The sequence below is a fragment of the Ochotona curzoniae genome, unplaced genomic scaffold (genome assembly GCF_017591425.1).
Source record: "Ochotona curzoniae isolate NIBS_2020 unplaced genomic scaffold, NIBS_Ocur_1.0 scaffold_3208, whole genome shotgun sequence".
NCBI classification, from domain to species: domain Eukaryota; kingdom Metazoa; phylum Chordata; class Mammalia; order Lagomorpha; family Ochotonidae; genus Ochotona; species Ochotona curzoniae.
The window spans coordinates 540108-561026 of NW_024467106.1; the positions used below are offsets into that span (position 1 = coordinate 540108).

The 20919-nt window shown below is 66.7% G+C and overlaps 4 protein-coding genes across 8 annotated transcripts; 1 reads left to right on the forward strand and 3 right to left on the reverse strand.

The window, feature by feature from the left end:
• The first annotated feature begins 453 nt into the window (after positions 1-453).
• On the forward strand, positions 454-2212 carry CLIC3 (chloride intracellular channel 3). The gene is made up of 6 exons (XM_040963107.1): positions 454-489; positions 962-1071; positions 1149-1274; positions 1355-1461; positions 1543-1718; positions 1795-2212. Exons 1-6 carry the CDS (start codon positions 454-456, stop codon positions 1951-1953), a joined length of 714 nt encoding a protein of 237 aa, XP_040819041.1. The 3' UTR covers positions 1954-2212.
• A 146-nt stretch (positions 2213-2358) lies between these two features.
• PAXX (PAXX non-homologous end joining factor) lies at positions 2359-3626 on the reverse strand. 5 transcript variants are annotated; one of them, XM_041004604.1, is made up of 7 exons: positions 3509-3626; positions 3378-3432; positions 3246-3292; positions 2976-3166; positions 2820-2891; positions 2659-2743; positions 2359-2580 (listed from the first exon to the last, which is right to left on the reverse strand). In XM_041004604.1, exons 1-7 carry the CDS (start codon positions 3610-3612, stop codon positions 2382-2384), a joined length of 753 nt encoding a protein of 250 aa, XP_040860538.1. In that variant the 5' UTR covers positions 3613-3626; the 3' UTR covers positions 2359-2381. The 5 variants fall into 5 exon arrangements, with proteins under 5 accessions (XP_040860538.1, XP_040860541.1, XP_040860540.1 ...); XM_041004607.1 differs by having other exon boundaries at positions 2976-3161; positions 3509-3595; XM_041004606.1 differs by having other exon boundaries at positions 3374-3432; positions 3509-3595.
• A 4383-nt stretch (positions 3627-8009) lies between these two features.
• PTGDS (prostaglandin D2 synthase) lies at positions 8010-10235 on the reverse strand. Its single transcript, XM_040963151.1, has 7 exons — positions 10078-10235; positions 9619-9758; positions 9459-9535; positions 8729-8845; positions 8557-8658; positions 8361-8386; positions 8010-8129 (listed from the first exon to the last, which is right to left on the reverse strand). The coding sequence occupies exons 1-6, from the start codon at positions 10189-10191 to the stop codon at positions 8361-8363; spliced, it is 576 nt and encodes a 191-aa protein (XP_040819085.1). The 5' UTR covers positions 10192-10235; the 3' UTR covers positions 8010-8129.
• Positions 10236-18064: 7829 nt separating this feature from the next.
• LCN12 (lipocalin 12) lies at positions 18065-20302 on the reverse strand. The gene is made up of 6 exons (XM_041004592.1): positions 20189-20302; positions 19815-19951; positions 19141-19220; positions 18960-19103; positions 18528-18632; positions 18065-18137 (listed from the first exon to the last, which is right to left on the reverse strand). Exons 1-6 carry the CDS (start codon positions 20300-20302, stop codon positions 18109-18111), a joined length of 609 nt encoding a protein of 202 aa, XP_040860526.1. The 3' UTR covers positions 18065-18108.
• Between the last annotated feature and the right edge of the window lie 617 nt (positions 20303-20919).

Here is a 20919-nt window from a genome sequence, read left to right on the forward strand (position 1 = left end):
TGCCCAACAGGGCATGCCAGGAACGCAGCCCCTCCCGGCGCCTGGCAGAGCGAGCCAGGTCCCCGAGGGCGTCTCCCCTCTCTGTCACCCCGTGACACCCCAGGACTACAGGTGGGGGTGGGGCTGAGGCCAGGGGAGCCAAGTCTGCTGCCCCACCCACAGCCTTCAGGATTGGGGTCCCCAAGCAGAAAGCCTGGCCCTGAGCTGTCCCCAAGGCTCCCCCACGCCAAGCATTCTGGCTGAGGGTGCTCCCGCAGCATTGGCTGGGGTCACAGCCACGGCCAGCCCAGGACGCCCAGTTTTCCAGCCCACACAGCCACGGGGGAGCCCACTTCTGGGCCAGGCCTCCCGCCTGCCGGGCAGCTAAGGAGGGCGGCGCTGGGCCAGGGAGGGCGGAGCACCCAGGACTTTAAGAGCCGCGGGCCGCACCCCGCGCCCAGCGCCGGCTCCACCATGGCTGAAACCTCCACGCTGCAGCTGTTCGTCAAGGTGGGCGAGGGCGGGGTCTGCTCGCACCCCTTTTGGGGCCTGGCCCAGGGGGTCCCACGGAGGCAGAGGGCGGGAGGGGGGGGAGGGAGCCCCAGGACCCAGGGTGGCTCTGGGAGGGGCTCAGTTCTCAGGGGGCTGGTATGCCCAGAGGGGAGGGGGCGGGGACCCATCTGGAGCTCCATCGGGGTGGGCAGCCAGACCTTGCCCCTCCCCACGCTGGGGATCCAGGATCTGAAGCCAGAGCAGGCCCAGCAGGCCCGGGCCACCTCGCCCTCTCACCTGGCCCCAGGGCCAGCCCCTGCCCAAGTTCTGGAAGCCCGCCGCCACCTCCCTCCCTGGGTCCAGATCGAGAGCTCTCGGCTGACACTTGGCCCGCCCTGGCCGGGCTCCAGGGCCCCGGCAGGGAGAGGTGGGTTCCACCCAGCTGGGTGGCAGGATTCCTGAGCCGGCTCGCTTGGCCCCACCCACCCAGGCGAGCGAGGACGGTGAGAGCGTGGGCCACTGCCCGTCCTGCCAGCGCCTCTTCATGGTCCTGCTCCTGAAGGGCGTGCCCTTCACCCTGACCACAGTGGATACTCACAGGTAAGACCCCGGGACGCGGCTGGGCCCTGCCCGCCCGGTCGCCGCCCCAGCCCGCCCCCTCCGCCCGCCGCCCCCAGGTCGCTGGACGTGCTCAAAGACTTCGCGCCAGGCTCGCAGCTGCCCATCCTGTTGTACGACGGGGAGGCCAAGACCGACACGCTGCAGATCGAGGAGTTCCTGGAGCAGACGCTGGGGCCGCCCGAGTGAGCCTGGGGTGCTGGTGCTGCGGGGGTGGGGGTGGCCCCAGGCTCTCCGCCCTCAGTCCACTTCCCGCCCCTCGCAGCTTCCCCAGCCTGGCGCCGCGGTACCGGGAGTCCAACACGGCGGGCAACGACGTCTTCCACAAGTTCTCCGCCTTCATCAAGAACCCTGCGCCCGCGCAAGACCAAGGTGAGGGGCGTCGGGGCCGGGGGCCGGGGCCGGGCTCGGGCTGAAGCGCCTGGGCAGGCCTCATGGCGCTCGCGCCCCCAGCCCTGTACCAGCAGCTGCTGCGCGCCCTCGCCCGGCTGGACGGCTACCTGCGCGCGCCCCTGGAGCATGAGCTGGCGCGGGAGCCGCAGCTGCGGGAGTCCAGCCGCCGCTTCCTGGACGGCGACCAGCTCACCCTGGCTGACTGCAGGCTGCTCCCCAAGCTGCACATTGTGGACGTGAGCGCAGGGCCGGGGAGTGGGGATGGGGGGGCAGCACGGGCCCCACCCTCACCGCGCCCCGTGTACCCCGCAGGCCGTGTGTGCGCACTTCCGCCACGTGCCCATCCCGGCTGAGCTGCGGGCCGTGCGCCGCTACCTGGACAATGCGCAGCAGGAGAAGGAGTTCAAGTACACGTGTCCGCCCAGTGCCGAGATCCTGGCGGCCTACCGGCCTGTCGTGCGCCCCCGCTAGCACCCGCACCCCAAGAGCCAGAATGACTGTGCGAGGAAGCCGTGCAGCGGCCTCGATGGGGTTCCCAAACCAGTCAGGCAGGGCGCCCTGACGTTCAAGGGGGCGGTGCTGAGCCTGCCAGCCCAGGCCAGGCCAGGGGTGTGCCCGAGACCCCCAAACACGTGTGTGCTCCGAACCTGTGAGTGTTCTTCTGGGGTGTGCGGGGGCTGTGTTCTGCAGCTGGGACCCAAGCCTGGGGCCCTGGCTGTGCCCCCTTGGCTCCTGGGCCGGCCAGAAAGGATGCCTGGATGCGTGTGCAGGGGCACTGCCTGCCTGAGCCTCGGGGCAGGGAACGGAGGCCTCGACCCCCCCCCCCCCCCCGTCAAAGTGCGGGACCCAAGGAGTCCCCGAATTGCTGCCCCTGGCCAACCCCCAGGTACCAAGCCGGGTCAGTACCTCCACTTCAAGGGGCCTTTATTGGATGGGGGTGCAGGGCAGTAGCCATTGCTGTGTGACCGCAAGCCCACCCCCAGGCGTGACCATGTCAGGTGTCCAAGTCTAGGCTGCGCACAGCCAATCCCCACTCGGGACAGTCCCCAGGACGTGGCCACTTCAGTTGTCCTCGAAGTCCACGCCGCCCGCTGGCTTCTTACTGGGGAAGAAGACGGGTGAGGCGGGCGCGGCCAAATGGGCCAGGCAGGGCAAGGAGAGGCGGGGGACAGGTACCTTTTGAAGCCGGGGTTTATGAGGGACTCCCCAGGACACCGCCTCCTGACCCTCTGCCCGGGGCCGCCTCGCTGGGGCTCCACATCTGGGGGGACACAGGACGGGCACCCCTGAGCCCAGCTCCCCTCTGGGGCCCGGCCCCGCCCCTCACATCACCTCACCTGGGAGCAAGGGTCCAGGCCCTGCCGGCCTAGGGCTCTTCCTAGGGCTGGGGGCCGCGGCCGTCTCCACAGCTGAGGAAGGAAACCGCCATTGCCAGGGGAAGGGGCGCGCGCAGGCACCCTCCGACCGGGGGAGGTGGGGAGGGAGGAGCCCACCTGCCAGGCGCCGCTCCAGGCTGCAGACGCGCTCGGCCAGGCCCAGGGTCAGCGCCTGCAGCCTGGGGGCTGCCTCTGCCGCGGGCACCTTGCGCAGGTCCAAGGTCAGGGCGGGAGGGACCCCCGAGAGCGTCAGGGCCGCCGCGTCCTCCTGCAGGGTCAGCGTCACGGCCTGCTGCTGGCAGGCTGCCCTGCGAACAGAGCCAGGCCGCCAGCTGAGCCGCGCGCCCGCCCCAGCGCCCCGGTCCGCCCGCCCGGCCCCGGGCTCACCTGAAGAGGGCGACGGTGTCCTGGGCCGCGCTCGGGCCGGCGTGCGCCTAAAGCGGGGCGCACAGGCGTCACCCGCGGGCTGGCCCCGCGCCCCCCGCCCCAGCCCGGCCTCGGGGCGGCCCCTTTACCCACGGCCGGGCCGTGCGGCGCCGAGCAGGTGCTCCACAGCTGCACGCCATCGGTCACGCTGCGGCAGGAGGGACGGTCAGGCCGCGGCCCCCGGGCTGCCCGCGCCGCCCGCCCCGCTGCGCCCGCTCACTCACCAGACGTGGACGCCGCCCGCAGGCCCGTCTCGCTCCCCCTCGCAGAAGCACACGAAGCGGGGCGGCCCCGGGCCCGGCGGGAGCGTGCACAGCGGCGGCGCCATGGCGGGTCGGGACGCCGGGGCGGGGCGGCCGCCGGGCAGGAAGGGGCGGGCCCGGGGCCGCCTGGCCCGCCCGGCCCGCCTTGGGTTCCGGCTGTCCCCGGCGCGGCCCGGCGCGGCCCTGTGCTGCCCGGAGGGGCGCGCGGTGCCCCCGAGTCGAGCTGCGCCCTCCTCGCCGCCTTCGGGCGCTCCCGGCCCTGCGCGCTGCCCACGCGCCCTCCGCTGTGGCGCACACTCGCCACTCCGGACCGACCCGAATCGCGGCTCGCCCCAGCATCCCGCACCGCTGGCAACTCGGTGTCCCCGGGCCGGGCACTTGTTCCTGACGCCAGGGCCCGCACAGAGGCTGAGCCGAAAGAGCCGTGCCCCTGCGCCCCGGCGGACCCTGCATCAGGCAGGCACACCGCGGCCTCCTGGGCCTCCGGGGCCGCGGCAGCAGGCGGGCATCCGCACCTCCGCTGACACCTGCTCCCTCAGCTGGACCAGGGACCATGGCACTTGGTGAGGCTCCGAGGGCACCCCTTTGTGGCTCTCTCCTGCCCCTGGATCGAGCCCCGGAGCCCTTAAACACCGTTCTGGGTGGGTCTCGGAGACCCCCGGGGACACACAAGGAGTGCCTATACCACCTCCGGAGGTGCCCGCGTCCTTATCAGCCTCGTGGGGCAGCTGGAGGAACTCCCAGCCCCTGCTGCCTGGGCCACCAGGGCGTGTCCCCGGGGGCGGGAGACCTCACCCCCCCAGGCAAAAAATAAGCATTCCCCACGCAAAGAATAAGCTTTTTTTTAAAAAAAAATATTTTGTTTTATTTTTGAAAGATTTTATTTTTATTTTTATTGGAAAGGCAGATATACAGAGAGGAGAGACAGAGAGGAAGATCTTCCGTCCTATGATTCACTCCCCAAGTGAGCGCAACGGCCGATGCTATGCTGATCCGAAGCCAGGAGCCTCTTCTGGGTCTCCCACTTGGACGCAGGGTCCCAAAGCCTTGGGCCGTCCTCGACTGCCTTCCCGGGCCACAGGCAGGGAGCTGGATGGGAAGCAGGGCTGCCAGGATTAGAACCGGCGCCTATATGGGATCCCGGGCGTGCAAGGCGAGGACCTTAACCACTGCACCATCGTGCCGGGCCCAAGAATAAGCATTTTAAAGACATGTGGATTGAGTGAGCTGCGAGGGTCGGGGGTGAGTGACACCGTTGGGGTATGAAGCCCTCGTGGTTCCAGGGGGCAGGGCAGGACAGGCTGGGGGGCTGAACACAGGGCCGCAGACCCCAGTGGGGCTGGCTGCTGCGGAGGGGGCCTTGCGTGGGCAGTGGGAACTGGAGGGAGGCGCCAGGCAGGGGAGCTGCCCAGTGCTGCAGCCGCCTGGGGGAGCAGCAGGGGGTGCCGGGCCCTAGATAAGGTTGGTGGGAGCTGGTTGGCCCAGCTGCAGCTGTTGAGCTGTGGGAGCTGAGTGTGGTGAGGGGGGAGGGGTTCTGAGCACCCCAGCACAGAGAGAGGGCGGGTGGGGGTCAGGAGGGCTGAGTGCTAGCCAGGTGCAGTGGGCATCTACTCCAGCGGTGGCACGCATAGCCCTGCCAGGGCCCTGTGGGCTCCATGCCTGCCTCTGGCCTCTCACACCAGCTTGCTGCTGACACAGACCCTGGGAGCCAGCGGCAACGGCTTGAGGCCTTGGGTGCCTGCCATCCACGTGGGGACCCCAGAGGAGCTCCTGGCCCAGCCCTGGCTGCTCTGGGCATTTGGGGTGTGGCCAGTGATGGAGGCTCTTTCTGTCATTCAGATAAATGCCTTCTCCCCATCCCAAGAGGACACAACCATCCAGGAAACGCTGGACCCGGGGGCAGATTTGCAGTGTGGCCATGGCTCGGACACAGGGGAACATGGCGTGGCCGTGGCTCTGACACACGCTTCCCCACACCTGGCCTTGGGGGACCCTGCAGAGGGACAGCAGGGAGCGCGCAGGGCTGAGCCGGCACAGTGCAGGGGTGAGGGGGTGAGCTCAGCTGGAGCATAAGGTCAGGGGTCAGCCCAGCAGGGCCTGGGGGCCTTGGCTCTCAGGTGGCACGTGGGCAGGTTCCAGCGCCTCTTCCAGGCTTGGGGAGACGGGAAGCTGGCTGAGGCTGCCCCTGTGTGGCCAGTGGCGGGTAGTGCAGGGTGCCGGGAGTGCCCGGCTGGACACTTGGGCCAGGCTGAAGCCAGGAGCCGGGAGCCTTGGGGCGTTCACCTGCCCGAGCAGGGAGGAGTGGTGCTGCGGGGCACAGGGGTCCCCCCGGGGCAAGTGCCTGTACATGTATGTGTTTCTGTGCCATGTATACATCATGTATGGCGTGCATCTGTTGTGTTGTGCGTGCAAGTATGTGGGTGGCCCTCGAGGGCGGCAGGGAGGGACCAGGACGGGCACCGTAGGGAGCTGAGACATCTTAGCCTCAACTGCGCCACTTCCCCACGGCTCTTCACCGCCGTCCCCAGCCCAAGGCCCTGGGGGGCAGCCGGACAGTGGCCACCCAGGAGCTTGCCTGAACCGTTGACCTCACACACAGCAGCCACTCTGCCTGCAGGTTCTAGAAGGTTCTTAGGTCAGCCAGACCACATACCCTGGGTTGGTGGCAGGCACAAGCACCCAGCTCCCACAGATGCTTTGGGGTGCCCCCTCCTCTGCCCCCATTCTGTCTGAATCCCCAACCGTCGGAGGAGAAGTAGGGCCCTGGGAGGGCTGCCTGGGGGGCACCGGGGTGCAGCTTAGGAGGATCCGAGGCACAAAGGCTGAGGCTCCCCACCCCCCCCGCCAGATTCCTCAGGAGTGCGGCGTCCCCCTTTGCCGCCCCCCTCAGTTCAGCAAGTCCGCCCCCTCCGCCCCTCCCAGGCAGTCGCCCCACAGGACCAGTGAGGTCCCTGCCGACCCCGCTCCCCTGGCTTGTGGCGGGCTGGGGAGGGGGGCTACAGTATCCACTCTGCCGTCACTTCCTGTGCCCCACAGAGGACACGGCAAGACCCTCCCGCCGGTGCCCTCCTGCTGGGGTGCCTGCCGGTGCCCTCCTGCTGGGGTGCCCCCCAGCCTCCTACTCCCTGAGCAGGGGCGGTAGCAGCACCCACTGCTCCTGGGCTACAGAGCGCTCTGGCTGGGCTGCAACTCTGGTGGGCCTTCAGGGGCAGGAACAGGAAGGCTGTGAACAGAGAAAAGGAGGGGAGGGGAGAGGAGGAGGGGAGGGACTCCAGGCAAGTCCCCCACCAGCCTGCGGGTTCTTGGGGGGCCAGCTGTGTCCCGGGGCCTCAGCCCACTGCAGAGCTGCAGCTGGACTCGGCACACAGCGCCCTCGTGCGTGTCCAGGGTCAGCTGCCCTCACCATGTTGCTTCACCGAGTCCTTGGTGAAGGTCGTGTGCTGACAGCTGCCAGGGGGTCTGCAGAGACCCCAACCCCTGAGCAGCAGCCCCTACATGACCACCCCGCATCCCAGTGTCTCCAGCCCCATGCTGGCCCTGGTCTCGGCGGGTGCCTGAACTTGAGGGCCAAGTTGTTGCTGGCCAGAGGGGTCAGCAGACAGCAAGCGTCTTCATGTAGCCACCCAATGTGGCTCCCACAGGCACCTGGGGGCAGTGCCCAGGGAGGCTGGGGCCAAATGGCCCTTCTCCCATCCCCGGGTGAAGTCTGACCCAGCCTGCAGCGCAGAGGGCACCAGCTGGGCTCCAGGGAGGTGTCTCTCCCACACCCCCAGCCTGGACCAGGGACCCCCAGACCAGACCAGAAAGCCCACTTCCTCCACCCAGCTCTACCCACCCCCAGAGCTTTGGCCTGGGCCCAGAGCCAGGTGCAGCTCCTGACACTTCCCTGGGATGCTGGCCCCCCCAGCTCTCAGCCAGGCATGGCTGCCTCTTCCAAGATGGCCACTGGAATGCCATGTTCCCCTCTGGACCTGCCTGGTGTGCTGGGATGGAGCCAGAGCCCTGGGAAGGTCCGGTCTGGCCAGGCACAGCATGGCTGTGGTGGCAGGTCTCTGGGAGGGGACAAGGCTGCTGTGTGGACACCCAGGGCCCTGCCCTGGCATCGGGGTGCTCGGGGGCAGGGAGGGAGCAGTGGATTGGCCCTGGACCACCCCCAGCCTGCGGAAGAAGGGCGGAAGGGGGCAGGGACACATCTGTGGCTTCTAAACAAGTGTGCCTTTTTGTCCCCGGCCCTTATCGCCTCTGCCCAGAGGGCCGGGCTAATTCCCCCACACACGGCGGGGCCTGCACCCCTTCCTGTCCTGTGAACGGATGGTGCAGGGCACAGCCGGCCGGCTACAGGGTGAGGGGCAGAGGGGCAGCAAAGGTGACCCTACTGAGGGCAGCATGGGACCCGTGCCTGCTCCCAGGGTGACCCCCTGCTGGGGGCCCGCTCCCAGGGCACTAATGGACAAGCCGGAGCCAACTTTGCTCAGTTTATTTCTTAGCATCAAGGAGCACCCGAGGGGCCAGAAGCGCTTTGTGGAAGAGGCAGGGGGTAGGGGGCGTCTCCAGGCCCGAGGAGGAGCCCAGCAGGTGTGTCCTGGCGGCGAGAGCAGCAGTGTCAGCACAGCCGAGCCCGGGCTGCCTGGCTCTGTGAGTCTCCCCACACCCCTTCCAGGGGGTCCCCACCCTCTCCCCCTACCCGTCTCCATCCAAGGGTCCCACCCTCCCACCCCAGGCCTCTGCCAGTTGGCCCAGCTGGGACCTGGCCATGCGCGGCCCCTCACAGGTTAACAGCAGAGCCTGCTGCATGGTGGGGCGCCCGGCTCACCTAGTCTTGCTCCTTGAGGCACTTGTCTGTGAGAAAGGGTGAGAGCTGTGGTCGGTGTCCCTGGTCCCAGCCCGTCCCCATGCTCAGCGGCCCCCAACTGTTCCCATCCAGGGGTGCCTGTCCCTGCCCTGGCTGCCCACCGCCCTCACACCACGCAGGGGTGCTGTGCCCAGGGTGCCCAGGGTGGAGTTCTCACCGTTGCGTGGCAGAAAGACCATGGCATCCTCGGGGAAGCCCTGGGCCTGGCAGAAGGTGCTAAACTTCTGCTTCAGCTCGTCCTTGGGGGTCTGGCTGCGGCCTGGGGTAGAGACAGGGGGCTGGAGCAGGGCCAGGCCGCAGGCCCCCCACCCCCCAGCCAGGGCACCTACTGTAGAGCGTGGCCATGCGGAAGTCCTGCCCGGGGCCCTTGGTGCCCTCGCTGTACAGCAGCGCGAATTCCTGGTAGTCTGTCTCCACCACCCAGGTTGAGTAGGTGCTGCCCCAGTCTGCAAGAGACCACCTGGGCTGGGGAGCCTGCTGGGGGACCAGGTGGGCTGGGGAGCCTGCTGGGGGTCAGGTGGGCTGGGGGAGCCTGCTGGGGGTCAGGTGGGCTGGGGGAGCCTGCTGGGGGTCAGGTGGGCTGGGGGAGCCTGCTGGGGGGTCAGGTGGGCTGGGGGAGCATGCTGGGGGGCCAAGTGGGCTGGGGGAGCCTGCTGGGGGTCAGGTGGGCTGGGGGAGCCTGCTGGGGGTCAGGTGGGCTGGGGGAGCCTGCTGGGGGTCAGGTGGGCTGGGGGAGCATGCTGGGGGGTCAGGTGGGCTGGGGGAGCCTGCTGGGGGTCAGGTGGGCTGGGGGAGCATGCTGGGGGGCCAAGTGGGCTGGGGGAGCCTGCTGGGGGCCAAGTGGGCTGGGGGAGCCTGCTGGGGAGTCAGGTGGGCTGGGGGCGTCCTCTCATGGGGAGGGGATCCTGAGGGAGGGGTCAAGCCAGGGTAGCCCCTGGGTGGTGGAAACCTGGGGCAGGGAGGTGATCGGCCCAGTGGGGCCCAGGCAGGGTCAGCTCCCTACAGCCCTGGCTGGGCGGTCAGTGTCACGGCCAGCGGCCTCCGCGTGGGGACACTCACGGGGGCTGATGTAGCTGTAGCTGCCGGGGCTCCCCGCAGGCTGCAGCAGCAGGCTCCGCGTCTCGCACTGGTTCTTCCTGCGAGCAGGTCACGCTCAGGGTCAGAGGCGTGCCCCCGCCCCGGGCCCAGGGCGACCCCCGCAAGCCCGCCCGCGTCCCACCTGAGGAAGGTGGTGGTGATGTTGAAGCCGCCCTCGGCCATGGGGGCCACGTCCGACAGACACATGCTCATCACTGCCTTCTTCTCGCGGAACCAGCTCGAGTTGGAGGCGAGGCCCGCGGTGAACCAGCGCCCCAGGAACTGCGGCGAGCGACCCGCGGCTTGACCGGGGACCCCCAGCCCTCCTCCCCGGCAGGCCGCGCCCACCTCGCGCCCTCCTCGCGCCCTCATCACGCCCTCATCGCACCCTCTGCCGCTAGGCAGCACTGGGCAGCACCGGGCACCCGGGGCCGGAGAGGGGCGCGCGCCCTGCAGGCAGCCCCGGAGCGCCCTGTGTCCGCGCGTGGGCACGAGGCGCACTCCGGGTTCGTGCGCTGTGACCCGCACTTAGGGAGCTGCACACACCGAGCCCCGCGCGGACCCGCAGCGTCCTGTCCTGGGCCGGTGCTGGGGCCCTCACCTTGTCCTGTTGGAAATCGGGCTGCACCGGGACCGGGGCCTGGGCCTGGCTCTGCAGCACTCCCACGGCCGCCAGCAGCACCAACCCCAAGCACAGCGTGCGTCGAGCAGCCATTCCTGCGGAGTGGATCTGACGAGCACCCGGCGCTGGGCAGACCCCTGCTTATATGCGCCGGCCTTGGCGAGTACCCAGGCCAAGCACTGCCCACTGCGGGCTCGTGATGCGGGGGAGGGGGCGGCACCGGCCCGCAGCTTATGCAAGAGGCCCCACAGGGCCGGCCCTGCAGCTGTCGGTGGGGTGGGGGAGGGCTTGGCCGGCCCATGTGCCTTCAGAACGGGGACCAGCTGGGTGAACCCCGTGGCCAGACCATGGGTGTCCGGTGTCCCTCTCAGCCTGCCGCTTCAGCCTCGGGCTCAGAGCTCTGCTGTACCCTGCAGGAGTTGCAGACGTAGGGGGCTGCAGCTGCCCCCAGCCCCCTCTTGGCAAGGGGTGGGGGTGGGGGCACAAGGCAGCAAGCGGGGGAGGGGGGTGCGAGCTGCTGGGGCTCCGTCCTGTCCCTGGGGGCTGGGTCTTGACCTCCGGGGGCCCACCTGTCAGGGGCCACATGGGCTGCCCTTGCCCCTTCCAGCACCCTGGGGTCCAGCAGCCCAGCACGGGCCTGGGCCGCCTTGGCCTCAGCTATGCCCTTGGGTGCCCCAGGCCTGAGCCCCAGCCCCAGCCCCAGGTCCCCTTCTCAGGGGGTTTACCTCGGGTCCAACTCCAGCCCGGGGCAGTGCTGGGGGCAGCAGTGATGGCTGCCAGGTGGGGGCCCTAAGTTCCAGCCTGGCCTGGGCAGAGTTGGGCATGTGGGGGCAGAGCTGGGGGCGCGAGCTCGCCGTCTCACAGGAAACAGCGGTCGCAAAGGCAGGAGCCTCCCACAGGTCACATGCCCATGACTAACTCACCTAGAAACGCAGCTCTCCCAGCAGCCCCGGTGTCCTGAGGGTGTCCCCAGGGGTCTTGACCGAGCAAGGATACCAGTGGACTCAGTCTGCCAGGGCAAGGACCCTCATAGCACACACCGACCTGGAGGGACTCTGCCTGCAGGGGCTCAGGCTGGCAGAGCGGGGCCCGTCCTCACGCCTCCTCTGGAGTCAGCTGTGTGGCCTGCTCTGTGGCCAGATCCACGGTCAGTCTGTGGCCAGATCTATGGTCAGTTTTATGGCCAGCTGTGTGGCCAGCCCTTCAATGAGTGAATAGAGAGCTAAGTGACCAGGGCCTGGGCTCCACCACTCACGTTCCCGCAGCCCTTAGACTCATACTCACCAGGGTTCCAAGTCGGCAACCTTCTACCTCATGCATCATGCCACACACCATAGTTCACACCTCACAGCTCACACCTCCACCTCACAGTTCATACCTCCACCTCTCACCTCCACCTCACAGCTCACACCTCCACCTCACAGCTCACAGCTCACAGCTCACAGCTCACACCTCACAGCTCACACCTCCACCTCACACCTCACAGCTCACAGCTCACAGCTCACATCTCACAGTTCACACCTCCACCTCACAGCTCACACCAAACAGCTCACACCTCACAGCTCACACCTCCACCTCACACCTCACAGCTCACACCTCCACCTCACACCTCACAGCTCACAGCTCACACCTCACATCTCACAGCTCACACCTCCACCTCACAGCTCACACCTCACAGCTCACACCTCACAGCTCACACCTCCACCTCACAGCTCACACCTCCACCTCACACCTCCACCTCACAGCTCACACCTCCACCTCACACCACCACCTCACAGCTCACACCTCCACCTCACACCTCCACCTCACAGCTCACACCTCCACCTCACACCTCCACCTCACAGCTCACACCACCACCTCACAGCTCACAGCTCACACCTCCACCTCACACCTCCACCTCACAGCTCACACCTCACAGCTCACAGCTCACAGCTCACACCTCCACCTCACAGCTCACAGCTCACAGCTCACACCTCACAGCTCACAGCTCACAGCTCACACCTCCACCTCACAGCTCACAGCTCACAGCTCACACCTCACAGCTCACACCTCACACCTCACACCTCCACCTCACACCTCCACCTCACAGCTCACAGCTCACAGCTCACACCTCCACCTCACACCTCCACCTCACAGCTCACAGCTCACAGCTCACACCTCCACCTCACAGCTCACAGCTCACAGCTCACACCTCCCAGCTCACACCTCACAGCTCACAGCTCACAGCTCACACCTCCACCTCACACCTCCACCTCACAGCTCACACCTCACAGCTCACACCTCCACCTCACACCTCCACCTCACAGCTCACACCTCACAGCTCACAGCTCACACCTCCACCTCACAGCTCACAGCTCACAGCTCACACCTCACAGCTCACAGCTCACACCTCCACCTCACACCTCCACCTCACAGCTCACACCTCACAGCTCACACCTCCACCTCACAGCTCACAGCTCACACCTCACACCTCACAGCTCACAGCTCACACCTCCACCTCACAGCTCACACCTCCACCTCACAGCTCACAGCTCACACCTCCAACTCACACCTCACAGCTCACAGCTCACAGCTCACACCTCCACCTTACAACTCACAACTCCACCTCACAGCTCACACCTCCACCTCACAGCTCACACCTCCACCTCACAGCTCACACCTCCCAGCTCACACCTCCACCTCACAACTCACAACTCCACCTCACAGCTCATACCTCCACCTCACAGCTCACACCTCCCAGCTCACACCTCCACCTCACGCCTCATGCCACATGCTTCACAAACACACCCCAGCTGCCTGGCCCCTTCCGCACAGTGCCACCATGGCTACTTTCCTTGACTCTTCATGGGCTGGCACCTTGGTCTGTCTACCCTCACAGTGGCACATGCGACCACTGTGGCCCCTCTGGCATCCCCGTGCTGCCTGCAGCACTGCGGCCTTGAGACCCAGGGACAAAGCTGCCAGCCGCCTGGCCTGTGGAGTCAGCAGATAGGAGGGCAGGCCACTGGGGCTGTGCCACCCGCCCCATCCATCCTGATGCCCTCAGCCTGGCCAGGGTGGGGACCCCTCACCCTCCCTCAGACCTGCGTCCCCTTTGGGGCAGCTCAAGACCCTTGTCCGGGCAATGGGGGTGCTTGGGGCCAGGGCCAGGAGCCCCCACTCCCACGGAGGCGCGGAGGGCTGGGAACTCTGCTCCCTCTGCATTCTGGCAGACTGAGTGCTGGGAGGACTTCTGCAAAACAAAGCAGTTCCTGCCCACATTCCACTCAGCACCCCAGAGAGCTTCCTGGACACAAAGAGACAGTGTGTTCCAGACAAAGGCCCTGTGCCCCGGGGCATGGGGTGAGCCGGACGGGGCAGCTGCCTGCCTTTCTGTCCTTGCATGGCAAGGCCGTGCACCTGTGTCTGGGGCTGTGCATGACCTGTCCGTGTGTGTGTGTGTGTGTGTGTGTGTGTGTGTGTGTGTGTGTGTGTGTCCGGGCTGTGCACGTCCCGTCCGTGTGTGTCCGAAGCTGTGCACGTCCCGTCCATGTGTGTGCACCTTGTCCCTGTGTGTGCACATTGTCCCTGTGTGTGTGTGCACCTTGTCCCTGTGTGTGCACATTGTCCCTGTGTGTGTGTGCACCTTGTCCCTGTGTGCACCTTGTCCCTGTGTGTGTGTGCACCTTGTCCCTGTGTGCACCTTGTCCCTGTGTGCACCTTGTCCCTGGGTGTGTGCACCTTGTCCCTATGTGTGTGTACCTTGTCCCTGTGTGTGTACCTTGTCCCTGTGTGTGTACCTTGTCCCTGTGTGTGCACCTTGTCCCCGTATGTGTGCACCTTGTCCCTCTGTGTGTGTGCACCTTGTCCCTGTGTGTGCACCTTGTCCCTGTGTGTGTGCACCTTGTCCCTGTGTATGCACCTTGTCCCTGTGTGTGTGCACCTTGTCCCTGTGTGTGTGCACCTTGTCCCTGTGTGTGCACCTTGTCCCCGTGTGTGTGCACCTTGTCCCTGTGTGTGTGCACCTTGTCCCTGTGTGTGTGCACCTTGTCCCTGCTGTATGCAGTTTGTTCTCTGGTATGACACACGTGGATGTGTGGTTGAACCCTGTTCGTGCACATGTGGGCTGTCTGTGCACACAGGTGGAGGTGAGGTTACACTGTTCCTGGGGCATCCCAGCTCACCCAGGTCACCAGCCCAGAGGGGCCTCACTGCCTGCTCTGCACAAGGGCACAGAGGGCTGGCCCAGAGCTGAGGCGGCCGCTGCCAGGAGCCCTGCTTCTCGGACTGTGCTGTGTGCAGTGGTACGGGGGACACGGTCCTGGCTTGACCTGGGCTGACTATGGCTCCTCAGGCCTGGGCCCAGGCAGGAAGGGGCTGGGTGCAGGCCAGGCAGGGGCTCAGGACTTGGCCCTGAGGTGTGATGGCTGGGCAGGGGTGAGGAGATTGCCATGACGCCGTGGTCAGGGGAGTGGAGGCCTGGTGTGGGGTGCAGGGGCTCTGGCCCTGGGCTGACCCTGGGGCCCTCTCGCCACCGCACCCACTTTGTCCCACAGAGAACAGGCAGCTCAACTCAAAGGCCCAGGACGGGTGCCGTCCATGCCCAGTGGGCCCAGCTGCCGGCCCTGCACACCATCCCACACCAAGCCAGAGACAGGCCGGCCACCCCACGGGCTCCCACACGGCTCCCACAGCTCCTCCCGGTCGAGGATCTAGGCGCAGGCCTGGCCACACTCCCAGGTCCTTGGGCCCCTGCCCCAGGCTCTCCTTCCACAGTGCGTGGACACTGTCCCCGGTGTGGGCTGACCAAAAGGGGTCGCGAACCCAGGAGCTCACCTCTGGCACAGCTGCCCCAGGGGTAAAGCTTTTTAAAGATTTATTTTCTTTTAATTGGAAATTCAGATATACAGAGAGGAGGAGAGACAGAGAGGGAGATCTTCCGTCTGTTGATTCATTCCCCAAGTGAGCACAATGGCCGGAGCTGGAATGGTCCGAAGCCAGGATCCCGGAGCTTCATCTCCCCCGCAGGTGCAGGGTCCCAAGGCTGTGGGCCGTCCTCTGCTGCTTTCCCAGGCCACAGGCAGGGAGCTGGATGGGAAGCAGAGCTGCCAGGATTAGAACTGGCACCCATATGGGATCCCAGTGCATGCAAGGTGAGGTCTTTAGCTACTAGGCTACCACCCCAGGCCCAGGGTGAAACTCTTGTCCACCTGTGAGAGGTGAAGGTGCCCCTTGCAGCTCCATGGGCTTCTCAGCGCGGTCACCTGCGGACGCTGGCCATCCCTCCCCCCCACCAAGAGTGCTCGGTGGGCTTACTGCCCGTAAGGCTGGCATCCAAGTCAGACTGCCCAGTTCAAGTCCCGGCTGCTCCAGAGCTCATCCAGCTCCCCGCCTGTGGCCGGGGAAAGCCCGGAAGGACGGCCCAAGGCTTTGGGACCCTGCGCCCAAGCAGGAAACGGATGGAACTCCAGCTCCGGCCATTGCAGCCATCTGGGGAGTGCCCTGGCAGAGGGAAGCTCTCTGCCCTCTCACTGCTGCCCGTACCCTGGCAGCGCCTCTGGGGGCTGCCCGCCTCCAGCGCTCTCGCTCTGACACAAAGTATCCTTGCTCAGAACACGCTGGCGCCTGGGGGCTCCCTCGTAAGCTCTTGGTTCCGACAGTGCAAGTGACCACAGTCGGAAAGTCACAGAGCAAGAGCGGGAGGCAGGTCTCCCCTCCGCGGGGTCACTGCCCACACGGAGCTTCAGGTCTCTCGTGGGGTGCCGCGTCGCAAGCACCTTCCTGCCTTTCCAGCAGGAAGTGGGTGGAAAGTGGGGCAGCTGGGACTGGAACTCATGCCATGGGGTGGGGTCCTGGTATGCTGTCCCCCGTGGGTGACCCGCTGATCACCCTGCATCTGGGGTCTGGCAGCCAGGCGCTGGCCTCGGCTCAGCCAGTGGGTCTGTTGCCAGGGCGGCCCCCGGACCATCCCTCGACCTGCTTCCCAGGGCTGGCCTGTGTGCACCTGCCGAGATCCGGCCAGGAGGCAGTGCAGGCACAGCGGGGCAGAGCCCCCCACCACCAGGCACCTGGGTAAGCAAAAACTGGGTCAGGATCTGGAACTTTCCACGGGCTTCTGCTTGTTTTTGCTGAAGGCATCGGGGAGGCCGGCCCAGTGTGACCATCCCCACCCCCCGGGCTGGGCCGAGGCCAGCGGCTGTCTGCCCTGGGTAAGGCCTGCACCCGGGTGGGGCGGGCCCTGTGCTTCCCAGGCGTTCCAGCTGCCCCGGCAGGCCCCGACACGGGGGGCTCCTGGTCTGGCTGAGGTGGACGCCCGGGGGCTGCGCTGGGCGGCCCCGGGACCACACGGGAGGAATTCTGCGAGGACGCGAAGCCTTCAGCCCCGGGCAGTGCAGCATGCAAGCCGGGAGAGGGTGGGCCGTGTGACATGCTAGCACGGGTGCGGCTGCGCCTCGTGCTGGCGCCTTGCTCCTCTAAGTGGTCCCAGTGGTTGATCGCGCATGGCTGCAGGGTGGGTCCAGGTCGACTTGTGGCCCAGAGTTCTAAGCTGGCTTTGGCTTGGCCTGACTGACCACTGCAGCCATTTGGTGAGTTCATTAGTGGATGGAAGATCTCTCTCTCTGTCTCTCCTCCTCTCTGTAATTTTGCCTTTCAAACAAAATTTTTAAAATAAAGTTTTTTGGGCCTGGTGAGGTAGCCTAGCAGTTAAAGTCCTCACCTTGCACACTGGGATCCCATATGGGCACTGGTTCGTGTCCTGGCAGCCCTGCTTCCCATCCTGTTTATGCCCTGGGAACACAACGGAGAAACTGCCCAAAGCCTTGGGGTCCTGCACCTGCGTGGGAGACCTGCGTGGGGTTCCTGCTTCGGATTGGCACTCCGGCCACTTGGGGAGTGAATCAGTGGGCAGAAATCTTTCTCTCTTTCTCTCCTTTTCCTCATCTGCCTTTCCAACGCTAAATAAATAAATTAATTTAAAAAAAGAAAGAAAAGTTTTAGGACCCGGCATGGTAGCCTAGTGGCTACAGACCTTGCCTTGCACATGTCGGGGTCCCATACAGGCACCAGTTCAAGTCCTGGCTGCTCCACCTCCTTTCCAGCTCCCTGCCTGTGGTCTGGGAAATTAGCCGAGGATGGCCCAAAGCCTTGGGGTCCTGCACCTGCATGGGAGACCTGGAAGAGCTCCTGGCTCCTGGCTTCAGACTCGCTCAGCTCCGGCTGTTGCAGCCACTTGGGAAGTGAACCAGCAGATGGAACATCTTCCTCTCTGTAAATCTTTAAACTCCCACCATGCATCTGATGCTGTGACATTCCCGATAATTGCAAAAAAGGGTGTGAAATGGGCGGTGCTGGAGCAAGCCCACCCTCCAGGTCCTTGTTGACCCCTCCCCTCTGTCCAGGCTCTGGGCTGCCAGCGTGAGAGGTGAGAAGGGGATGGTGGGACAGGGGACCACGAGGCTCCACCCTGCCACAGCGCCGTCCAGGGCCACAGCAGCCTGTCCCTTGTCACCAGCAGACACAGCAGCTAGTGTTGCGACAGGCCTCCTGGACCAGCCGCTGCATCCCCGACCCACCTGCTCCCACGCCCGCTGACGGCCCCCAGGCCCGGGGATGCTCTGGCCAGGGTAGGGCAAGTCTGCTGCTCCAGGGAGCCGGCCTGTCCTGCTCGTTCGCCTGTAGGCCCCTCTCTCCGCCCAGTAGGCAGTTCAGCTGAGTGACACTTGTGGGTCAGGGCCGGCCACTGAACGTGGGTCTTGGGGCCCTGTGGTGCTGGGCCTCGGCCGGTGTGTGCTCTCACCCAGGCCCGGGCTCCCTGAACGCAGCGGGATAGGGCAGTGTGCCTGCGGCCAGCTGTGCCCGGACAGTGGGCCCCAGAGGAGGGGCTGTGTCCTGGGAGTGACCTGACAGGACCCTCTGCGGGGTGGAGCCAGAGCTGCCCAGCACCCCACGGTCCCCACAGCCACGCTCGGGTTCGGGCACTTTTATTCAGGTGGAGGGAAGGGGCGCACGGAGTCAGGGGCCGCTTTGTCGTCAGCAGCTGTGCGGGCCAGGCGACCACTCTGAGGGCAGGAACGGGAGAGCGGTGGGGACAGTGCTGTGGCCGGGGGTGCTGAGACCTGAGCCTCCCCTGCTGGCCCCGAGTCCCCCAGAGCCGTGGCAGCCTGCCAAGGTGGGCGTGTGCACACGCGTGGGTGCGTGTGGGCAGCGCTGGGCCGGGCTGGCTGGCCCACAGCACGATGGCTTGCCATGCGTGAGAGGCAGAGGTGGGACTACAGGCTTGCAGTGAACCGGCCAGGCCCGCGGGCCCTGGGGCAGCCCAGGCACCCCAAAGGCAGGGCAGGGGGAGGGAGGACCCGGTCGGGAGCTGCCCCCACCCATGGGTGACCCCGTGCGGTGCAGCACCTCGGGGTCCAGGCCCCTCCTCCCCGGCCGCTCCCCAGGACAGTTACCGGTCAGATCTGGAAAGACAATGTTGTCCCATTTGAGGCCCTGGCTGCGGGCCAGGCAAAAGAATTTGTTCTTCACCTCTGATGGCAACTGCCAGATCCTGACTGCTGGCCAGGGAAGCAAGTGTGTGAAACTCGCACCCCAGCCTGGACGCCCCTCCCCCAGCAGGCGGGGCCTGGACGTCCCTCCCCCGGCAGGCGGGGCCTGGTGCCCCTCCCCCGGCAGGCGGGGCCTGGGCGTCCCTCCCCTGGCAGATGGGGCCTGGACGCCCCTCCCCCCAGCAGGCGGGGCCTGGACACCCCTCCCCCGGCAGGCGGGGCCTGGACACCCCTCCCCCAGCAGGCGGGGCCTGGGTGCCCCTCCCCCGGCAGGTGGGGCCTGGACGTCCCTCCCCCGGCAGGTGCCCTGCCCCAGATGCCCCAGACGCCCCTCACCCAGCAGGCTGATTCGCAGGATGGTCTGGGTGCCAGTGAGTCTTTGGGAGACCACCAGGGCAAACTTCTCATAGTCGCCTTCCACCACCTGGACAACCTCGCTCTCCGGCCCTGGTTGGGGTGGAGGACACCAAAGTGAGACTCCTTCCAGGAAAGCCCAGACCCCCCCATGTCTGCTCACCTGTAAGGCCATCCACCCGGAAGTGCCCTGGCTGGGACTCTGGCGTCAGCACGTAGTTCCAGGTGTCACAGCGCTTGCCCCTGCGGGGGCGAGGAGCAGCAGGGGAATGTTCCGGAAACTGGCCAGGCCTGCTGGGGGTGTCCCAGGCACAGCCTGCCCCTAACCCTCCGTAGGCCGGACCATCCTCTGACGGATGGGCACGGGATGGCCTGTCCCTGGGGAGCCGTGGGCAGTCACTAGCCTGCCCCCTCAGCCGAGGCCAGGCCTGGATGGCCGAGCAAAAGTGCTTGCAGATGGCAGCTTGGCATGAAGGTGGCCAGGGCTGTCGCCCCTGCAGGGCTGGCAAGAGGGACACCCAGGCCCTGCTCTTGGATCCCTGCTCCCCGCCAGCCCCAAGAAACCACGACTCGGGGGCTTCCGGAGTGGGCAGACCCCTGAACACTGCAGTGTCCCCACTCAGGGCACCTGAGGACCCCAGAGGCCCCTGCCTGCAGCAGGACAGGTGGCCAGCCAGGGCAGGCTCCTCAAGGAGCCCAGCAGGTGCAATGATTGGCTCAGGAGGAGGCCAACCAGAGGCCAGGCCCGGGGGGGGTGGGCCAGGCGTAGCCCCCCACAGCTTGCCAGCACCCCCTCTTCTGGTCCAGCGACCCTCCCCCAGGCAGTGTGCCCCTCACCGGGTCATGGCGTTGGACACCTCCAGCTGGCCTTTCTCGTTGAGCTCGAAGGTGATGAGGAAGGGGTTGAGCAGGGCCCGGTCCTTCCTTGTCAGGCTGTTGCCCGCCAGGCCCAGGACCAACCAGTCCCCCTGGAACTGCGAGCGCAGGTGACACACGGGCAGGAGGGGCGGCCCTCCCTGGCGGGGCCTGCCTGGATGGTGCTGGCTGGGGACGGAGCCTGCCCTGGATTCAGCAGTGGGATGACGGGCAGAGCTTATGGGAAGGGGGGCTGCCGGTCCCTGCCACGGGTTGGGGGGCTCCTATAGGAACCCTGAGAACAGGCTGGTCCCCTGGGAGGTGTGCATCCCCTCCTGGCCCCAGAGACCCTGTACCTGCTGCGCCTGGAAGCCTTGCCACTGGGGCAGGGTGGGCTGGCGGGCTGGGGACAGGCCGAGCAGGATGGGTGCCAGGGCCAGCAGCAGCCCCAGGGCCCAGCAAGGCCCCATGCTGGCAGCTGCCGTGGGGTGGAGCGGCTGGCTGGGGCTTATGGGCCTCCCAGAGGGGCCCTCCCAGGGGGGTTGCCGCCTGGCCTGCAGCATCAGGCTGGCAGAAATGCTGCACCCAGGGAGGGCTGGGGCAGATGGACGGGGCAGGGCCCAGGGAGGGCTGGGGCAGATGGACGGGGCAGGGCCCTTCAGATGGCTGCCCACTCACCAGGGCTTCTCTGCTGGACCCAGTGTTCTGCCCACGAGGAATGCTGCTGTGACCCTTCTCAGAGCCCACCTGCCAGCCCCCTGCGACCCCAGGACTGGGCGATCCCCAGGACTGACCCACCTGCGGATGGGCCCAGGACCCAGGGGTGGAAGAGGGGGGCTGGGGCCCCCAGGGCAGGGGCTAGTCAGGTCCTGCCCCCCAGGTAGGAGGTCCTGAGAGAGGGGAGGCGGCCCCCGCGTTCCTGACCCCTGTAGTGGGTGGGTGGATTGGCCCCTGAATGCACCCTGTCACGCTGCCCCACAGCACCCATCCCAGCCCCACACCCCCGCTCCCTGACCGGCCACAGCCGGACCAGAGACGCCATGCCCTGGTCACCCTGGCCGACTTGGGTGCCCCTCCCACCGAGGTA

Excerpts from the sequence above, each read along its gene's own strand:
- CLIC3 (XM_040963107.1), top strand. The coding sequence starts at position 454 with ATGGCTGAAACCTCCACGCTGCAGCTGTTCGTCAAG. Across the intron at positions 490-961 it reads CGCTGCAGCTGTTCGTCAAG|GCGAGCGAGGACGGTGAGAG; the intron begins GTGGGCGAGGGC and ends CCACCCACCCAG. Across the intron at positions 1,462-1,542 it reads TGCGCCCGCGCAAGACCAAG|CCCTGTACCAGCAGCTGCTG; the intron begins GTGAGGGGCGTC and ends TCGCGCCCCCAG.
- PAXX (XM_041004604.1), bottom strand. The coding sequence starts at position 3,612 with ATGGCGCCGCCGCTGTGCACGCTCCCGCCGGGCCCGGGGCCGCCCCGC. Across the intron at positions 3,433-3,508 it reads GCGGGCGGCGTCCACGTCTG|CGTGACCGATGGCGTGCAGC; the intron begins GTGAGTGAGCGG and ends CTCCTGCCGCAG. Across the intron at positions 3,293-3,377 it reads CGGCGCCGCACGGCCCGGCC|GCGCACGCCGGCCCGAGCGC; the intron begins GTGGGTAAAGGG and ends GCCCCGCTTTAG.
- PTGDS (XM_040963151.1), bottom strand. The coding sequence starts at position 10,191 with ATGGCTGCTCGACGCACGCTGTGCTTGGGGTTGGTGCTGCTGGCGGCC. Across the intron at positions 9,759-10,077 it reads CCGATTTCCAACAGGACAAG|TTCCTGGGGCGCTGGTTCAC; the intron begins GTGAGGGCCCCA and ends CGCTCGCCGCAG. Across the intron at positions 8,659-8,728 it reads CCGCATGGCCACGCTCTACA|GCCGCAGCCAGACCCCCAAG; the intron begins GTAGGTGCCCTG and ends TCTCTACCCCAG.
- LCN12 (XM_041004592.1), bottom strand. The coding sequence starts at position 20,302 with ATGGGGCCTTGCTGGGCCCTGGGGCTGCTGCTGGCCCTGGCACCCATC. Across the intron at positions 19,104-19,140 it reads CCGGGTGGATGGCCTTACAG|GAGTCTCACTTTGGTGTCCT; the intron begins GTGAGCAGACAT and ends CTTTCCTGGAAG. Across the intron at positions 18,138-18,527 it reads TGTCTTTCCAGATCTGACCG|AGTGGTCGCCTGGCCCGCAC; the intron begins GTAACTGTCCTG and ends TCCTGCCCTCAG.